This window comes from Podarcis muralis, chromosome 4, assembly GCF_964188315.1.
Source record: "Podarcis muralis chromosome 4, rPodMur119.hap1.1, whole genome shotgun sequence".
Taxonomy (NCBI): Eukaryota; Metazoa; Chordata; class Lepidosauria; order Squamata; family Lacertidae; genus Podarcis; species Podarcis muralis.
In genome coordinates this window covers 37,786,202-37,807,377 of record NC_135658.1, presented here as the reverse complement: position 1 = coordinate 37,807,377, position 21,176 = coordinate 37,786,202, and the positions used below count along the sequence as shown (strand labels likewise).

The 21,176-nt window shown below is 42.7% G+C and overlaps 1 protein-coding gene across 13 annotated transcripts in view; it reads right to left on the bottom strand.

Annotated features, from left to right (window-relative positions):
• BBX (BBX high mobility group box domain containing) overlaps window positions 1–21,176 on the bottom strand; it is a 120,677-nt gene that overhangs the window by 10,918 nt on the left and 88,583 nt on the right. For all 13 annotated transcript variants that reach the window (XM_077927207.1, XM_077927202.1, XM_077927205.1 and 10 more), the window contains 5 exons: window positions 19,119–19,199; window positions 9,897–9,956; window positions 7,178–7,258; window positions 3,847–4,765; window positions 2,999–3,137 (listed from right to left, as the gene is read on the bottom strand). In XM_077927207.1, coding sequence (XP_077783333.1) covers window positions 2,999–3,137; window positions 3,847–4,765; window positions 7,178–7,258; window positions 9,897–9,956; window positions 19,119–19,199 — 1,280 coding nt within the window. The remainder of the gene's footprint in view (window positions 1–2,998; window positions 3,138–3,846; window positions 4,766–7,177; window positions 7,259–9,896; window positions 9,957–19,118; window positions 19,200–21,176) is intronic.

Sequence of the window (21,176 nt, the reverse complement as noted above, 5' to 3'; positions counted from 1 at the left end):
AACAGCCATGCCAGTGTCACTCTTCCAGCACTGAGCTCCCCATTCTGCCCAACTAAATCATGAGTGGGCAGAAGTACTGCTGGTGGGATTTGAATAGAATGTGGCATGGAATGGATCCTGAGCTGGCCCCACTGCTGTTACGTGATTCCAGACAGGTAATAATAGTAGGTAAAGGTACCCCTGCCCGTACGGTCCAGTAGTGACCGACTCTAGGGTTGCACGCTCATCTCACTCAAGAGGCTGGGAGCTGGCGGCGTCCGAAGACACTTCCGGGTCACGTGGCCAGCGTGACGAAGCTGCTCTGGCGAGCCAGCACCAGTGCCGCACACGGAAATGCCGTTTACCTTCCCGCTATAAAGTGGTACCTATTTATCTACTTGCACTTAGGGGTGCTTTCGAACTCCTAGGTGGGCAGGAGCTGGGACCGAACGACGGGAGCTCACCCCGCCGTGGGGATTCGAACCGCCGACCTTACGATCAGCAAGTCCTAGGCAGTGAGGTTTTACCCACAGCGCCACCCGCGTCCCTTAATAATAATAATTTATTTATTTATACCCCGCCCATCTGGCTGGGTTTCCCCAGCCACTCTGGGCAGCTCCCAACTAAATATCAAAAACATAATACAGCATTAAACACTGAAAACTTCCCTAAACAGGGCTGCCTTCAGATGCAGAGCAGCATTTTGTCTATCCACCACCCTGGTGTTGAGCGGCAAGGCTGCGGATGTAGCTATGCTGCTCCATCCCATCCCATTGCTGCCTGCCTGGGATTATGAATTGCACTGTTGGGCTACAATTCTACACCCATTCTCCTGGAAGTAAGTCCCACTGAACTCAATGGGTCTTACTTCTCAGTAGGTATGTAAAGGACAGCATTCTTGCTTCCAAGTAATCATGCACAGGATCGGGCTACTAAATGTACCCAAAGAATGAGCAGCTTTACATGACTTTTGATTTAAAGGGAGTAGAAGGCAATTGTGGGGAAAACTGACAGGAACTAGATAAAGCATAATACAGTTGTACCTCGGAAATCAAACGCCTTGTGATGCGAACGTTTTGGCTCCTGAACGCTGCAACCCCAGAAGTGAGTGTTCCGGTTTGAGAACTTTCTTTGGAACCCCAACATCTGATACTGGTTCTGCGGCTTCTGATTGGCTGCAGGAGCTTCCTGCAGCCAATCGGAAGCCACGCCTTGGTTTCCGAACGTTTTGGAAGCCAAACGGGTTTCCGGAACGGATTCTGTTCGACTTCCGATGTACGGCTGTATACATTTTTAAACAACACAGATATTTCACCATAAGGTCTGGTTTAGGAGAGACATTATCTAACAGCTTTACAATGGAACAAGAAGTTCCACAAGGTTGTTTAAAAACAGATTGGGTGCCACAAGACAATCTGAATTCATATACGGGGGTGAGAAATTTTAGGTTCACAATGTTTGAAAAATATGTCATTACAGTATTTATTGAGTGCAGACAATGCATCATTAATTTAATGGAATTCAATAGAATTACAAAGGTTATTGAATATTTTTGCAGATTACTGTGGGACAAAGAATCTGGGTATTATTCCTAGCAAATAAAAAAATATGATACAGGGAAAATTAGAAAAGGGTTGACTAGTTTTTTTTAGCAAAAAGAAATAGGATGTGATTCTTCATATAGGAGAAAAAAAATCAACTTGCGAAGACAGATTATCTCTCCCTACCTCTCAACAACAGAAAGAAGATAATTAATGCTAGCAATCCAAGTACTTTACGGTGAGGCAGAATCAAAAATCCCTTACCCACTGGTGCATTATAGGAATGGAAATATTGCTTGCCAGTAAGTTAATCTTCCTTGTTTGTTTGAGAAATGAAAACTCCCAGCCTCACAATGGAGTATAGCTAGTAGTCTGCTCCATTAAGAAGTTATAAAGATGAACACCTCTGTTTTATCAGATCAGTTAAGCATAATGTATTATTGGTTTTCCCTGTAGCTATGAATCATTCAAACAATGGCTTTAGACTAAGTCTCAAATGGGAAAGTGGCTCAAAAGAAATGGTGAATTGGCTCCAATTCAACAACTGCAATTTGTGGGTGAAAACATGTATTTGGCTACACCAGCATGCAGGAGTAAAGACTATACCAGCAATCTGATAATAAATCCACACACACACACACTCTAAACCTGTAGGGATTCCTCACCCAAGTGTGTGTGCTTTACTAGGTAAATGTTTATCCATGGTATGCAGCTGTGTACATGTAGCCTTCCAATTTATTTTTTATTTTAATTTTATTATTTGAGCAAGGTATCTGCAACCTTACACAGAACGAATGAAATCAGATCCAATTTTGGAGTATCTGGATTTGACTAGAGTTCTTCACTCTGACAAAGGATTGACTCTTTAAAAGCAGACGTCAACAAAGAACGGGAGCTTATTCACTATTGGTGCTTTTGTTGAGTCCCCCCATTTGTGAACTGCTGTCACGATTGCTGTAATGACAATTTTGGTTGACCTACTTCTAGTCTACTGTACACATCTGTACAGATACTGTTAATCATTTTACATATATCAATCGTCCATGTGCTGTATTTCTAGTATGGCTTAAGGCTAACATGGAAATAAAAATGGGTTTGAATAGGTGATTCAACTCTGGAGATTTCAAGCCTTCTAACTGAGACACAGCCAACGGAATGAGGTTGGTGAGGGGATGCCTTATGTGCTGGGACTGTGGCTTTCGAATGCGAGGGAATGCAGCCCCAAATAGGTGGTAAACTCTGTCTAAGGCAAAATACCAGCACAAGACTGATAGTGAACAAGAACCATAGGGGAAAGTGGAAAATAACTTTGAATAGGTGATTTAATGTTGCATTCCTTTTGTTAGAAGACTATATTTTACTAAAGTGACACAAAGCACAGTCAACCTATGAAAATGAGGCAATTTCTACTTGCTTTAAAACAAGCTTGAAAAAGTTTGCATACTCAAAACGGCACACTTGCACATTATAGCACTTACCCCACAACTATTTCTTCCTTTGGCTTAGGTTTTTTAAGCTTTTTGTTCCCACTTGCCCCGCCAGGCGAAAATGCCCAGCTTTCTTCATTCCAGCATCCTTCATGATCAGAGCTGCCGCCTTTTCCTGAGCTTCGTTTCCCTAGGAAAGACATTAGGAAACATAGAGCCTGTTATGGAATCCAGGGCATAAAGACAGAAGGAAGCTGAGCAGGCAGGCAGGCAGGCAGATGGGCACCTACACTGGGACCTGCAAAACTCCTGCAACTTAAAATTATTATTGAACGTTGCAACTCCCAAGCAGCTCCTCATATATTTGTGAAAGTGGTGTGATTAAATTAATTATCCTGAATCTCAAAGTACCTTTACCTTGTTAAGGCTGAGTCTGTCAAGGAAAAACATCGGATTTAAGCAACCAAATTAATCCATCACTTTTAAAAATGATTTTAAAATCAATTCCTATTTTCAACAAAAGCGCCCAAGGCGATGGACGTGACTCCTATTTTGTACAGTAGGCTACATTCCAGCTATGTAAATATTGGGTTTCTGCAACCACCATACACAAACACCCCCCCCCCCATCCTGGCAAGCAAGAGGCATTATCACAGTTTCAGCCATGCAAAGGCACTTGGGGAAAGTTGGGAGCATGGCTACTGAGGGGGTGTGGCCTGAGAGCTTGGCAGCAGGGCTGCATTTGGCCTCTGGGTCCGAGGTTCCCTACCCTTGCTCTAGGCTTTTGCCACTGTTCTTTCTTGTGCTGTTGGAAGAAACTCCAGATCAAGATGCTAACACAGCAACAGTCACTGCCTGTATCAGACATGCCAAACATAGACAGGTTAAAAGCCACGTACCTCTGTCAACGTTGGCACGCAGGGATGTCAGCATCCCTTCTGACACCAGAGTTTTGTACAGAGCACCCTTACAAGATCTCTCAGATTTCCTCGAGCCACATGTCTCTGTCTTTTTGTTACAGTCACTGTCCTCGGTTTTGACCTGCTCTGGTAAGCTTTGTGGCATCACCTCTTCCGTTGGGGTGAGCGGTTCCGATTTGATGATTTCGGGTACCTCGCATGGCAGTTCCTTGTGGTCGGCAACGTCAAAAAAATCAGGAGGCTTTGATTCTTTGGTGGTCTCTACACATTTTTCCTTTAGAGCTCTTTTCTCTTTCGACTTCACTTTTTTCTTTGGTAACTTTGTTTCCAAGATGTTCCCCTTCGCCGTTGAGGAAGGGCGGGCTTTCTTACGGGGCACTTCTGTGAGTCTCTCTGCCCCCCAGTCCCCTTTTGCAACCGCTTCAATAGTATAAATGACGCTTTCAATGTCTGACTCAGAAGACTGCCTCTTTTTGCAAGCCTTCTTGGGGGTACATTTTTCAAGTGCTTGCTGGTCCGGCTTATTTTTCTTCTTCTTTTTCTTCTTTAGCTTTTCCGGCTTGCTTAATCCTAAGGTGCTGATGTCAGCCATTGTCAGTTCTTGGGAATGGCATACAGAATCCTTTGCAATTGTGCTGTCAGGTCCAACTAACGTCATGCTGTCCAAAGAAGGATCTGCAATGTGACTGCATCTTGTCACCTCCTCAGACGTTCCAATCTTTGTCTTCTCATGCTCTTGGCCCTTCACCTTATGAGATTTTTCGATTTTTACTTTCACCCTCTCTGGTTCTTCAACTTTGATCTCCTCTGGTGCTTCCAAAGCTTTGATAATTCTGGATGCTTCTAGCTTTCCCTTCCCGGGTTCCCTCACTTTTACTTCCTCTGAGGCAAGGCACATCTAAAACAAGGGTAAAACATTAATTTCACGTTTCTAGTGCAATGCTGGGTAAGAGCTTTGTGACTTGTTCCAGAAAAACCACCCTTGTTCTTGGCAGTTCAACATTACACAGCCTATATACTTGCAGCAGGATTACCAGACAATGGGGAGCACATCCTAATAGCACAATGTGATAACCGTCACAATTACTGAGCTCTATGGAAGACCAGGGTTTGAATCCCCACTCAGCCATAAAACTCAATGGGTGACCTTGGACCAGTCACTGCCTCTCAGCCTAACCTACTTCCCAGGATTGCTGTGAGGATAAAATGGGGGGGGGGGGGGGAAGCACCACCATAAGCTCTTTGGAAGAAAATGTGGTGTATAAACTTATTAAATAAATTGTCCAGCATTCGTGGGTCCTATAATTAGCATTTACACTCCTCTGTGAACAGATGCAGACGGCCTCCCACCAGCAGGCTCCTGGCATCATATCCGGGTCTCCTTGAATTGGCACCTCTTAGCCCAATATTAGTTGAAGCCTCTGCCTGATTTGCAGTGGCCTTGGGATCAGGAGGAGACCCAGGAATCCTGAAATTTGCTTTTGGAACTGCAGGTGGAGGGACATCCCCTGGAACGAAGGGAATGAGGAGGTTTCTTATGTGTTTTGTGTGGGGACGGGAGGCTCTTCTCTGGACTGTTTCCCTTCCTCCAACTCAGAAACAGAAGAGGCTAAGAGGAAATTCCCCTCGCTAGAGTTCAAGAGGGACCTGGGAAGTCCTTGATCTTGGATCCTCATAAATAGAGCCTGAGAGGGCTGAATGAGTCAGGCACTAAATGTTTTGGTTTCCTAAAGGTAAAGGTAAAGGGACCCCTGACCATTAGGTTGAGTCGTGACCGACTCTGGGGTTGCGGCACTCATCTCACTTTATTGGCCGAGGGAGCAGGCGTTTGTCCACAGACAGCTTCAGGGTCATGTAGCCAGCAAGACTAAGCCACTTCTGGCGAACCAGAGCAGTGCACGGAAACGCCGTTTACCTTCCCACCAGAGCGGTACCTATTTATCTACTTGCACTTTGTGCTTTCAAACTGCTAGGTTGGCAGGAGCTGGGACCGAACAATGGGAGCTCACCCCGTCGCAGGGATTCGAACTGCCGACCTTCTGATCGGCAAGTCCTAGGCTCTGTGGTTTAACCCACAGCGCCACCCGCGTCCCCTAGTGGCATATAAAAGTAATGTTAAACTATACTATTGTCTATTAAGCCAGCCACCCGAGGCTGCAGGGGAAAAACTGGCTCTAGCCAGTTCCACTCCCATGGCCAGAAGAGGCGCAGTGGTGGTGGGGAGCGGGGCTGCCTGCAGCTGCACCTACATTCTTGTAAGGAGCAATATCTGTGAAGCACAATAAAGCGAAGCACTTTAAAACACAGTGTCCCTGTACAAAGTTAAATGTGCTTAACCCACCGACTGTAGTGGGCTGGAGCACCCTTATGTTCATATTAAACTGTGGCAAATAACTTCTTAAAGATGTTAAAAGAAATACTTGAGAATAGTGGCACTGTCGTTTGTTAGTTTTTAACCTGATGGTGTCATCCTCTGAATTAGAAAGCAGGGGTGCTATGTAAGCCATGCTCATCGCGATCAAGTGAAAAAAGACTGTACATGTAAGAGGATTTTACAAAGAGTGTCTTTGCTTTCAGCTGGTATCAGCTCAATATAAAACCCAAGTGTAATTTAGATTTGCCTTGTCTAACCAAAGAAAACAGCCACCTCTATATGTATTCATTTATCATTATTTAAATAGAAGCAAAATCTGTGATTGGAATATGGCTAAAACATGTACAGTAGAGAGGATTTTACATTGCATGGACCTACTCAGGGGACAGTGATCCCACTCATTGAAAATAAAGCCTGTTCTTCAAAATATTCTAATTTTTTAGTTCTCTCTCTAGGGAATGACGGAATGGTGGGAACTGGCTTCTATAGAGACTACTAACTTGGTACATGCAGATTGTAGTTGCATGAGAGTCATGGGCTCCTCTACTGGACAATGCATGTTGCATCTCTGGAAGAAATAGCACAACTCTCTCACCATGCAATTTTCATTTTGTGAACTTTTCCACGGAAGATATAAAGCATTCTTTAAAACCAAGAACAAAAGAATTAAGAGGAATATTTCACATATTGGCTGTTGCCTACTACCCAGTGCACTACTGCACCTTGAAGCTAGCAGTTCTTAACTTGCCGCCTTGGCTCTACGGAGACAGTGCGCCTAATGGTTAGACAAGGTAAATCTTGTTCCTTGGCACCAACATGGTAATTTACGGTTCTATAAACAACAATGCTAATTATGACTGTACTACTGCTCCGCTTCCCAGACCTTGGCAACCAGCATCATTCAGTAGTAATTAAGCCACAGGATTTTAATACTACCTCTGCCAACTGAAACAATGCCGATGTCCCACACTGCTTTGTTAATTCAGGAGGACCTGAATGGGATGTACTTGATGAAATCTAAAGTAGAAACAAAGAAAGCAAGGGGTGGGGGAAGATAATATCACAATGTCACTGATAAAAGTTGTGCCTCCAAGCGCAATGCAAAATGTCAAAGGAAATTTCAAATTCCACAATCACCATTGGAAGAGCTGGGGATCCAATCAGAGAAGAATTATATAAAGAAATATTATGTTAATACTAGAAAGTACCCGAGTAATTCTTTCAAGTGTGGCATTCAGTTCCTGGGGTAAACATTAATGAATTAGGCCATCACTAAGGAGACTGTAAAACTACAGGACAAGTGTTTCCTTTAGTGTAAACAGATATATCTTCATTGACCGTCTATGTTCAACTCACTAGAGCTGTATCAGTTTACACAGTTGTAAATCAGGCCATCTTTACCTTTGTATGGTAGTTTGGATCCTCCCATTTTACTTGAAAGGTTGGTGGCGAAATGAGCTAATTTACAAGTGTGGTTTTGTAACAAGGAGCTAGGTATCTTGCCAAAAAATAATAACTGTTTTGCTGTGCAAGAATATATACCCTTGTGCAACACATTGGTTACCTAGAGTCATGCTTTTGCAACTAATCTAGTCCGAATGAACACATATAGGATCATGAGAGCAAGCACTGCCACCTATCTAAACATGTGAATGCCATGCAAACATTCAACTGAATGCATGTAGATTCTCCCCTTCATGCATGTTACGTCACTCTGGATATGTCATGAGAATACAAGCATTGTATCTGGATATTAAGTTACACAGATGCAGCACATGTACCATACAAATATATGTGTCTCTGAAATGATTTGGTCAAGGTTCCTAGATACCTGTACTCACATCTGCGTAAACACATTTCTGTATGCTACAATATACTGTATTTTTCGTCCCGTAGGACGCTCCGTCCCATAGTACGCACCTAGTTTTTTTGGGGGGAAATAAAGGGGAAAAAATTTCCCTTTATTTCCCCCCCCCAAAACCAGGTCAGGGAAACCAAACCAGGTCGGGGAACAGCGGGATGGCGGCGTTGCGCCTCCCCGCTGTCCCCCGAGCTTGTGGGGCTGGCCAATGTCTGCCCGAAGCGTGGGGCGCGCTGAAGCAGCACGCTCCGTGCAGCAGGCTGCTATCCGCAGCCTAGGGAGCCCTGCGGGAACTCCCGCAGGACTCCCCAGGCTGCGGATGTCTGCCCGGCGCGCTCTGCTTCAGGGCGCCCCACGCGCCAGGCTGCTATCTGCAGCCTAGGGAGCCCTGCGGGAACTCCCGTGGGCTCCCCAGGCTTGCTGATAGCTTCCTGAAGCCTGGAGAGCGAGAGGGGTCGGTGCGCACCGACCCCTCTTGCTCTCCAAGCTTCAGCGAAAGCCTGTATTCGCCCCATAGGACGCACACAGATTTCCCCTTCATTTTTGGAGGGGGAAAAGTGCATCCTATAGGGCGAAAAATACGGTATGCAACCACTCCAAAGAGTTTTTGTTCTACAGGAAATCAGAGAATAATTTATGAAGGTTTGTAAAACATAGAAGTCTCACATTCCTCCTATATATAATGCCTGAAGGCAGACCAAAAGAGTCAACAAAATTTGCACACTAATTTGGCAGTAAGCATCAGTCAAAGAACCCTGATCACTGCTTCTCCAGTACAAAGTTTGTATGTGTAGTAATTTAAAAGGAGTAATAGTGGTGAAGGCGGCATAGTTTTTCCTTTGCTTGCTGTTTTTCTGCTGCATCAATTTTGCTTAGTCGAAATAGCAAACATACCTCTGGATAGTTTACTTCAACCTTGACCAGTCTGGTGCTCTGTTGGGCAACAATGCCCACCCAAGAAAGCCCTGGTGGGAGTTGTAGTCCAAGACACCTGGTGAGCACCAGGCTAGCAAAAACTGGCCTAGGTGTTGGGGAAAGTAGCAGATGGGAAAATGTTAAACACCCCCATTCACTTCTCAGCTTCCAAGGCTCCCAGACCCATCTTTATAACCAAACAGATAGTTGGCTCTTTAATGGTTCATTTAGTATAAGGTGAACAAATACTGTAGTCAACTTCAACATGGGAAACAAACTTTCCAGACTGCCTGCCACATTAAAGTAGGCTCTTCGGAGTAGCAATGCTATCTTCCCTGTCTGGTTTCTAGGAAACTGAATGACAAGCTACAGAAAATTGTAAGTTTTGCTGGAACCTATGGGCCACAGAGCCACTTCGCATGTTGCAGAAAAACCAGCTCCCTGAATTACAACAAAATGTCAATCAAATCTTTTCTGTCCCATTCAAGGGGAGATGTAAGTGTAGCAAGAAGCAGGAAATGCTCAGGTGGCAGTTTCTGTACAGCTATCGCCTTTCAAACATTACAGAAAATATGAGACTGACAAGCTGTGAAAATGTGGAGACCTAGCTTTATCTGTCATATGGGAAAGCACATCTCAAGCACATTTAATTCTTTTTGAATTGCACCTGTAATTTCATTTGTATATGAAAACATAAAAGCTATAAGAAATACATCTTTGCAGAAATCCCATGCTTATCTACACAGCTCCTTCTTCCAACACCTTTTGCTAAAAGATACTTCTGGTGTCAAACTTCTGCAGTCCGTATTAAATTCAAAATATTATTAATAAAAATATACCTTTTCTTTTCTTTTTGCACACATAAAAAAGGTGCCTTACCTCAGCGAACTGGAAGAGTGCTGACTTCCTACAGTGCTTTATAGGTTCAGGACTCGCCAACTGTGAAGAAAGGGATATGATTTTTTTAAAACAAAATGCAGAGAAAGTCTCTTTCAACAATGGGTGAGGCAGACAGGCAAGCAGACAGCTGCCATTTGTGACATTTCAGTTTGTCAGTATCAACACAATAATCTGTAGCGTTGTTGCTGTGGATTCTGAGATTCCACAGGATACAAAGGCATCTCTGCACATCATTCTGCTATTTTAACTGGTCTCATGGTTGAGCACAAGAAGAAAGGACACCTTTCCTATTAGCCACATCATTTGTTTTCACTGGAAAACAACACAGCCACTGGGTAAGCAAAGGGGTGATAAACATATGGAAATGACAGTGAAGAGTGTCATACTGTATAATGGAGTATGCATGACTGACAGGGGACTTTTATTCCTGGGCTAAAGGTTGTCCATTATGAATGACACATGCACTTGATGGTATCATTCCTTTCACAAAGACTTAACATTATTCTCTCCTACGGTGAAAGGGATAAAGAGAAAGGAAACATATGAAGAACACCCAGGCTGAACAAAAACGCTGTCTGGGACGACTGCCAAGAATCCTCAGGCATTCTGGGTCCCAGGGCAACATAAGACTGTTGTGCTGCTGGATTTTTTGCATGTTTACAGCCACTGTACAATTTTTACTGCAACAGATTGCTTTCCGCGTGCAAAGTACAGCAATACTTTTCTCAGTGGGAAATTTGAAAGTTGGGGGGGGGGGTGTAAAAGGAAGGAAAAAAGGGTAATTTTGGCATACAAAATGTGCCAAAGATGTCCAGAGGGAATGATAGCTTTGCGCTAATAAAAGACACATGGGTTCCAGTAGCTGAAATAAGGATTTTGTGCGCTCCTCTCTTGAATAATCTAAAAGCAAGTACCCTGCCATGTTCAGGATGAAAACCACAGCCTCTTCTCTCGCAAAGAAAGATGTGAGTCACTCTGCAAAGTACTGCTTGGGCTGACTCGGGGGAATAACTCTGCTGAACAAGTTCAAGATCTTTTCTATCAATGAAGTGTCCTCAGAGCTCTCTCCAAACACTCTAATCTGAGGGAAATGATTCTAGTTCTACCTCCAAAGATAATTCATTTGGCACAAAAAGGATTCTCTTACATTTCCATATGGCTCTGGACTGCTTTATAGCAGAGAATGGCCTCTAAAGTCAACATTACAAGAGCTTATATTGTAAAATAGATGATAACCCTCTAATTTTCAGCAACTAATACACAGCTGATTGTTTCCTAGCTTTTCATGCTTCCAGACTTCTATGAAAACTCAGTGTAGACAGACTTGCCGTTCTACATTCTCTCACTGATTAAGATATGCGTGCTTTAAAATGGTGAATACTCTAGGCCAGGGTTCCTAAACATTTTTGCCATGGCCCGGTTGAAAATTGCTGAGGGTCTTGGCAGACCCTCTGTCTGTTTTTTGGAGGGGTTTTTTGTCTGTTATAGCAATTGTGATGCACTGTGCTAGATGCTGCATTATTTTTTGATAACATATTTGTTTCTTTTCTTGTGTGTTGTATTTTGTTGTTTTTCAGTTAGAATTCCATAAAGTTTGGGTTGCAACGCAATAGAATACAATGGGATAAGTTGGAGCAGCTGATGAAAATACAATTAAAAATAAATATGAGAATTTAATTTGATGGATGTGCCAATTTTCAACCACAAATCCACAGACAGACCATGTGCCACCTGGATGAAGCCCATAGACCACAGTTTGGGAAACCCTGCTCTAGGCTAGAGGTTTTCACTATGTGTTGCCAGGGCTTCATTGAAAGCTTATAGGGACTTTTTTGATCCATTAAACAAGCTTCCTTGAAAGAAAGCTTGTCCTATTATTATTGACACTGAGGTCCAGCTCCAAGGGCCTTCTGGCGGTTCCCTCACTGCGAGAAGTGAGGTTACATGGAACCAGGCAAAGGGCCTTCTCGGTAGTGGTGCCCGCCCTGTGGAACGCCTTCCCATCAAGGAAATTAACAAAGGAAATTAACAACTACCTGACTTTTAGAAGACATCTGAAGGCAGCCCTGTTTAGGGAAGTTTTTAATATGTGATGTTTTATCGTGTTTTTATTATTCTGTTGGGAGCCACCCAGAGTGGCAGGGGAAACCCAGCCAGATGGCTGGGGTATAAATATAAATATAATTATAAAAATAAATAAATAAATAAATAAATAAATAAATAAGATGATGATTGACAGGAATCCTCTCAAAGTGCTCTCCCTTCCTGCAAAGTCTAGTCAGCTCCTTGGTATACCTGAGACCAAAGGACAATGGAAAAGAAAGGAATGCAAGCTAGAATGCAGCTAGAATGCAAGTGTTTGAAAACTCACTCTAAGTCTGACCAAACATATGTAAAAGCTCATTACCGAGCCTATCCTGTGGCAATGATAGCAGAGAACAATTATTTTCTGCCAGCATGGCGACTTCAGTAGAAGAGCAAGATGGCTGCCCCAGCTGGCATCTTCCCTCTTACTCTGCCTGTCTTCAGACACAATTGTAGACCAGAAGCTGGACTGCTTATCTTCATTCTGTTAATTTGTTCTTTTAGGTGCCTCCTCAGGATATTGCTTATTCAACCAGCACTTTTCTGAGCAACATTGTTGGATATTGTTCCTGATAGTTTTGCAGATGGATTTGATGTAATTTTATTGTTTTAACTTTGTATTTTGCATGTATTTTGGGGGGGTGGGGGTTGTAATCGCTATGATTTTCTTTTTTAATGCTGGGCAATTGAGACATCCTTTACATAAATGAATAAATCTTGATGAGACTCGAAAAGAACTTTTTTCTAGGGAGAATCACTACAGTGATTCTGGGAACCGCCCTGTGACCTCCAGCTTTAAGGCGGTATATAAATTCAAATTATAATACAGTGAGATATGAGAACTTTGCTTTAGGCTATAAAGCAATTTTGAGAGTGCAATTTGTAACGCCACATTTTCAAGAGGTGAATTAAGTGTACTTCTCAATTAGATAATGAGACAAACAAAGTTTTCTGGCTATCGTCTTAATTTTAATCCTTTGAGGTTTGTTGAATATTTACAGATAAATTGTAAACAGATAAAACACTGGCATGATTATTGTAATAACCTGCAGCTACGTAAGAGTATATATAGAAAGAAGATAAATAAATGAGTAAGTTAAGTTAATTTGGATATGCAGAAGGTATTGAAAATAAATTTAAGGAACCGCAGAAAGAGGGGGAAGGAAGTCAAGTTTTAAGATGTTAAAATGATTGTGAAATCAGTGAAATGTATATACCTGAAAAGTATAAACTTTTTTTTTTTTTAATTACTCCTATGGGTGTCTGCAAAGAGCAACTGTTGCTGCACCAACTTCTAAAACTTGTTCAAGGCAGCTGGTACCTTACAGCAGTGTTCCCCAACCTTGGGCCTCCAGCTGTTTTTGGACTACAATTCCCATCATCCTTGACCACTGGTCTTGCTAGCGAGGGATGATGGGAGTTGTAGTCCAAAAACAGCTGGAGGCCCAAGGTTGGGGAACACTGCCTTACAGCACAGCATGTGTTATAAAGCAACATAGGCCTTGTAAGATGAATGCAGAGGAGAGCAAAGAGAGGCGAGCTTGCAGGAGAGAACCAACAGACTGTTGAAGACGCTTCATCTTTCATGCACTCACTGATGTTCCTCCCAAAAAAATGGGGGAAAGAGGAGGACATCTGAACAAGGGAAAGCAACACCTGAGAGAGCAATGGCAGGGGAGCCCTGGCACTGATTTGCACATCACAGTCAACCATACTTAATGTTTAACAGTGATGCAGCATGGAGCAGTGCACTCGTGCAGGGTGCTCAAAAGCTATAGTCTCACTCCTTCACCATTCCTGGCCATACTGGGAGCAACAAACCACACGCCTTTGCTTGTTGTGGCAGGCAAAGAAAGTAACTGGAGAAGTGTGCAGAGGCCGGAGAAAGAGCTGTGAGTGGAGGAGCGCTCCATTGCCCATCCTTCACCAAACCTGCTATAGGCTGGGACTGGGTGTGGAATTTGCTGAATGGGACAAAGCTGTGGGCAGCCTCAGGAAGCTTTGTGCCTGGCTGCAAAAGCAAGTCTGGAGTGAGAGATTAGGGTAACGCCAGCAGGTTCCAGATGTCCTCTTCTCTATGACATCTAGTGAGTAAGCTGTGGTTGTTTGTGCCATGGCTGGGAGACCGGGTAGATGATGGAGTGCTGGGGGGAATGCAGGAGGCTGAGAGGTGAGTTGTTTCGGAAGGAGAATGAACTGATACTAGTTTATGTTTATTAGCAGTTTGTATTATGCAACCATTGCATATGAAACTGTCTGCATTTTTTGTAAAATTTGTTAGCTGTCTTTTGTTGTTGCTTTAGTTTTCTGTACACTGCTTATATTTTTATATATTAAGTGGTATGGAAATGGTCTAAATAAACAATTAAAAATAAGTAACTCAATAAAATCCTGGGCTTGTGGTTTGTTTCCTTCTTTCTAATCAAACCATGAGTTGAGGCCAAGGTTTGTTTTCAACTCATTAGTAGATTGGATGAAAGAACCATATTCAGTTATTTCAGAAAGGTTTTGGGAACTTTATTACATAATTTACATGGGGGAGATAAGAAATTTGGACCGAAGACTATTAATAATTTTTTTTTTTTGTTATTTGATTTATTAAAGATTTGTTATGTCCAAGTCTCCTTTAGAAAAATTAATAGATAAAAGGAAATGTAGAGGTGGGATTTCATGCATGGAAGAACAATAATTTATTCAGGATTAATGATTTTAGAAAAGCAGGATGGATGGTTTCATATTCAGAGGTTAGAAGAAAAATGCAGGGCAAAAACCCCTAATTGGTTTGAATATTGTCAGGTAAGATCATTAGTGCAAGAATATCAAAGGAAAACTGGATTGAGGAGAGAACATACAGAATTTGGAAAAGAAAGTTGTGAAGATTAAAGAACATAGATTAGCAAAGATATATAAATTTTTGGTTAAACATGACACAGAACAGGGACAACTAAAATAATATATTGTGAAATGGGCACAAAATACTGGGGGCAGCGGGCGGAATCCTGATGGATATATGTGAAAATCTTTTGAAAGTAGCTTTTAAGTTCTCTTTATGTGCAGGAATTAAGAGATAATTGTAAAATAATGAGTAGATTGCAAATTAAGCCATTAAAGATAAGTAACATGAATAAAAATTATTTATCTTTATGTTGGAAGAATAAAAAGAAAGATTCTCCCCATATGAGGTAGAGATATGCTTTTTTTCCCTTTAAAAAATGGAAAATGATTTTAAAACCCAAGTGGTAAATATTTTAAGATACAATGTTTCATTTTGCTCGTTTTCTTTTAAATCATGTAAAACCATAAGTTATCTCAGAATGTAGGGAAACTTGTTTCTTATCTATTAGTTGTGGCTAGAACGGTCTATGCAAATACTGGAAATCACATAAAACACCAACAATTAAAGAATGGTGAGGCAAAAAATGGTAGTATGCAACTATGGCTAAGAACACATTTTTTAAGATATCAAGAATGAGAAGCGAGACAAGGTAAGTTTTTGGTAAAGTAACAAAAGTGTATCGATTACTGTAAAAGAAAACAGGTTTTTTTCACCTAATTGTCATCATGGATTCACAAAGTATTGACTGTTTGGATATATGATATCCTTCTAGCTTTGTTTTTATTTATAATTGAAATGGGGAACGGCTTTATTTTAGTGCAGCTACCAATATGCTTTAAAATATTTCAAAAGGTATTTTATTACGTATAATTTGATGATTAAAATAAAAGGTGGTTGGGAAAGGTTGGTTTTTGTGGAGCGTTTGTGGGAAATAACCTCCCTAGTCTGGGTCTGTTGTGGGAAATATCCCCTTAGTCATGCTCCCAACATAACCAGGAGTGGAGCAAGGACTTTTGAGTAGCATGCACCACCATGTTGCTTGTTCATAGTAAACCAGAGTTAAACATTAACCATGGTTTAACATGAGATGTGAACACATCCATAGAGTGGGCTAAGCACCTATCTATTCTGATTCTTACCCAGAAATGCTGCCTCCTATGCCCACAATTGCATTACCCAGGCAAATGTGGGTCTGGGATGTTGTGCTTGCTGCGGTACTGCCCTTGGCCCAGATTAAAACGTTAAGCAAAGGCAGCTGCAATAAGTAACCATGTCATCCTGCATTCCCCGGGTTTGGACTAGAGGACCCCAGGTCCCTTCCAACTCTACAATTCTATGATCCTGTTCCTCATTCCCCTTCTCCAGCACTTATATATCCATGTTTCTGGAGCATCATGGGAATGGAGCACAAGGAAGAAGTGGCAATACTCGAATCACCCCCATCTTGTGCTCTGTGACTAACAGAGAGAAGCAATGCTTGAATGTTGAGTAGAAGCCTCAAATGAAGGGTTGGAACCCTGAGCACAGTTTGATGTGGGTATCAGCAGAACGGTTTGTGGCAGTGCTGCTCTAGTGCCACATCTTGTGTAAGTTACATACACCCAGTGCTTTTCTCCTGGGGGTACGCAAACCCTTAAACCTTTTTTGAATTTAAGTTCGGCCTCATTGAGCGGCAGCATTTCAATATGAGTAGGAAAATTAGAGTACCCCTAAACTTTTTTTTAAGACAAAAAGCACTGCATATACCTAACACCAGGACTTGCAACACTGCACTAGCACCAAACTTCATAGTAAGCCACCAAACTGTGTGCTACATATCTTCGCAGCCTACTAAATTCATGATCGTAACACAAAGAAGAGAAATGTGCGTATAGCTGAAGCTTCCTTCACTGCCTCTGCTGCAGCAGTTCCCGGCGATGACGAGAGAAGTGCTCTCTAGCAGAATTCATAGGCATTGACAGACATCTGAGGCTATGAGAGGTTACTTTATCATTTCCTGGGATATTGCTATTCAGAAGCAAATTCATCCCAGAACTGATTTTTTATTTAAACTTAAGATATTTTAGTTTTGTGCCTTGAATAGCTGCATTATATAGCCAAGCTAAGGGGGATGAAAATCACAGGCAGAGATCTCAGTATACTGTTCCTTTGGTTTAACGATGATGTGGGCTTGGCTAATGAGAGATGCAGCTACAAGGCTGTACTGTCTGTGCAAAGGAAGACTCCTTCCCAACCCAAAGAACAGGGATGGGGAGCCACTTCTTTGGCCAACTCTCCGTGGCCATTTTGACAGGTGGCCAGGGCTGCTCCCCAATCAATCACAATCCCTTGCCTCCTTCTCCATGAAATCCAGCATCACACCAGAACATGACATGTAGGATCTAATTGGGATCGTGGGAGGCTCCCCATCAATGCCATAGAACATCCCCCTTCACAACCAAGCAAAACCACTGATCCTTTGGTCAAGAAACTTAAGGACTTTAGAAATACTAATTGTTGAAATTAAGAAAAGGGATGAGAATGATATAGGTATGATGCCTTTCCCCACAATCAAAGCAGTTGCCTTATATTGATTTAGACCTATTTATCCCAATAAACAGATTGGTGTTGTCAGGGGTTCAGGGAGAGAGGCACAGATGAGGGAGGAGACTGAGAGCGAGGGGGAAGGATCCCGGAGCGAGAAGGAGGAGGATGACAATGACTTGAGGTTTTCCATGAGTCTTTCAAGTGACTCGGAGGATTCCCAAAAGGGAGCGCCTCTGGTCAGGCCAAGGGGAGCCACAGGGGGGACCAGTCAGGAGCAGGGGAGCAGTAGGGGAACCCCGAGTGGGAGTTGGAGATCGGGGCCGGCTTCCCCGCCGGAACGGAGTGAAGAGGGTGGAGTACCCAGTGGGACAGACGGAGCAGAGCAGGAAGCAGAGAGGGGAAGGAGATCGGGACAAGCCGTCCTGCCGGAGGGGGCGGAGAGTAGCACAGAGAGCAGTGTAACTGTCAAGAGGAAGGTCAGGGGTAGCGAACGCGCGCCAAGTTCAAATGTGGAGGCGCGCGGAAATGAGGAGAGCCTGGAGGAGGAGCCTGGTCCCAAAGCACGAAGGAGGGGGGAGCAGGCGTCTGGGGATTCAGCGTCAGGGGAGTCCAGGAGGGAAGGAACCCAGGGGGGCAGAAAGACCCTGCGGAAAAGAAAGGACAGGAAGAGGTGGACCAGCACAAGCCTCTTAAACTGGTGTAGAGGCGGGACTGATTCAGAGGGGACTTCGGCGGTCTAAGCGTAACAGGCGTGGGGCCGCGCGCCTCGGCTGTGGAGCAAGCAATGTACTTCAATAAAGACTTTTGTAAATAAACTGGACTTGGCGTTGGTCTCTTGTGAGCTGGGACCTGAGGCGGCCCTGACAGGTGTGAAGGCGCTTTTTTGGGCGGGGGGTTAGAACACAGGCAGCATTTTGAAGGTAGGATAGAGACTTGAAGGCACCTGTGATAAGAAGAATCTTGTATTTTACTGAAGCATTTTGATCCTTCCCACCACCTCCTTTACGTTAAGGATCTTCTTAATTGAAAGGTGCTGGGGCTCATGTCTATCTGAATTCATAGTTTCTGACAAGTGTGCTCCTCCTCCCAAAAAATAACTGCTAGTTTAAGTTACTCAGTAATAATAGGGAAAGCACACTGTGTACACTCTTTTTATTACTACTACCTTATTTCTTTCCCAGCTGAGCCTTAGCACTGAAAGAAGCTCTACAGCAATCTCATGAGAAGTCATACTAAGGTGGAAAACCTCTCCTCTCCTAAAAACAAGTGGGAGCAACAAACCATGATCCAAAAACAAACATTGGCTTCCTGATTGTGTTTTTGGGGGAGTAAAACAAACCACAATCACTAATTCAGATGTAACGATAAACCAGGGATCATGGTTTGTTGTACACACCAGAGCCAATGGAGGAGCCAAGTAGGAGGCAACTTACAGTTCCCAGTATAACATTAACTATGGTTTGCCATAATGTGTGAACGCAGCCCCTTGTTGGGCTCATTCTTGTTGTCCCAGGATGACTGCATGAGAGAGTCTCCAGCCTAATTCTGTGGGGGAAATTCCTACTTCCTTGAAGAAGGCATTGCTATGTACTTCCACATATCAGTTGTATCTAGCACATTATAAAAATTAAACCTGCTGGAGAAACTATTTGTTATATGCTTCAATTGTGTACTTCAGAAGGACGGCAACATTTGAAGCCATCTTGCTTTATCACACTGTATTTCTATTTTTTTTAAAGTCAGATTTGTCATACCTCTGAAAACTGAAATAGTGTTGATTCCTCACTTTCTTTTGAATCTGCAGGGGCATCTGGTTGTGATGGACTTGAGGAAATCTGGGAGTGGGGGCACATTAAAAAAAAAGCCATTAGAACACCGTGTTTAAGCCAAATCTGATTTTCATGTTCTGCAGAAATGGCAAAACTTGTCGTTCTTCAGGACACAAAGTGGTATGAATAAGTTACTTTTCTAATGGATTGTAAATTACAAACTATGAAAAATACAAGCATCATTTTCATAGGGAAACCTCTGCCATAATCAGAGCAACAAAATAAAACAATGAAAAGTCACAATGGTAATATTAAATAAAGTATCACATGGCTTGGAGCTAAGCCAAAGGCTTTGATCCCTTGCATTGACAGACGCAAATTAAGCATTTCACCTGACACACTAATTGCATACAAAGCACCAAAATGATCAGTACCATGCTGAAAGAACTGTATAAGAAATCAGAATTTCCAGACTAAAATAAGCAATATTATTTTGAACTCACTTAGTTGGAAATAAACCCCACTGATTTCAAAGAAACCTATTTACAAGGAAGTTTTAAATGAGAGCCTTGTGATTCTGGCTTCATTTTTCACTGCTGAGATGTTCAAGTGTGCTGGCTGGAAACCTGTTAACAGCAATCTTAACTATCTGGTCAAAAATGATATTCTGGGTTGTTTTCAGGACAATAATGAGCACGATCCAGTCAAAGTGAAACACTTTTACATTCCATTGATTTCAACAGGTAAGATTTAAACACATGCTTAACATTCAAATTGAAATCAACGGGGCTTAAAATTACAAACTTAACTCACCCATTGAAAATAATTGGTGTTTTAAAAGTGCTTAATCTCGGCTGGATTGTGCCAACTATCCACACATTCTTGGTTTTTTATTTATAATTGAAATGGGGAACGGCTTTATCAGATGAGAAAAAAATCTATTAGAAACAATGGCATCTAATTAAAATAATATTTGGGGGTAAAAAAAATGGGCGCCCTCTATACTTTGATGTTTGTATTCTCTTCTTCGGCCGCATCTTAATCTCTTACTGAGCTTTTCTGAGAAAAAGCTACATAATTGTAAATACTACAGTGCTTGCTACATCGCTGAGTGGTGCTCACATTGGCTCCACAGGTCTCCTATTGCATCTCCTCTTGCGTTGCCACCCATGGTGGTGGTATATTCAGTGGTGCTTAATCCTTAGTAACTGTGTTTCAGATTGCAGTCTTAATTTATATAATTGTGCTTGGGTTGAACATTTTAACGGGGCTCCACCAGCACCTTAGGATCACAGCTCACACATTCCTTGACCAGGTACCGACTTTCATGGGCTGATGCAATGAGCAGCATCCAGAAAAATTTATCCACAACTAAAGACATCAAAAACAAAGGAGTGGGGGTTTTTGGTGCAACGAATTCAAATTCTATTTATTTCAGTGGGATTTAGTCATGACTAATGTCTAATATGTTGTGTCTAATATGTAGGAAATAATTTACACTGTAGCAAGTCCTGTATTCATAGCAGCTGGAAATGGTACTGTTGCGCGTCGAGGCCCCACACCCCCTCCCTTGGTGAATAAAAACACGTGGACACAAGTATTTTAGGTTAATCGGCTGAAAAAGGGCCACAACTTTTATTAGTTACAGAATGTGAGTGGTATTGGCTTTGGGCATTGGACCCGAACCGACTATATCTGACTCCTGCCCGCCATGCAGAAAGTCTTACAATGGTCAACCACCTGTAGGGGGAGCCCTGTTGATGTACATCAACTTGGTCTCCCCCAGGGTCACGGGAAAGGTCGTGCCATGGCCCTAGGTTCCACCTGGGCTTCGGACAGGAACCACAACCCCGGGTTCCTTTAACACAGCAGTTCTCAACCTGTGAGTCCCCAGATGTTGTTGGACTACAACTCCCCTCATCCCTGAGCTCTGGCTTTGCTAGCTAGGGGGTGATGGGAGTTGTAGTTCAACAACATCTGGGGACCCACAGGTTGAGAAAGGCTGCTTTAATGGAATACCCTTAAGGTGGAGGGGTAGGTGAT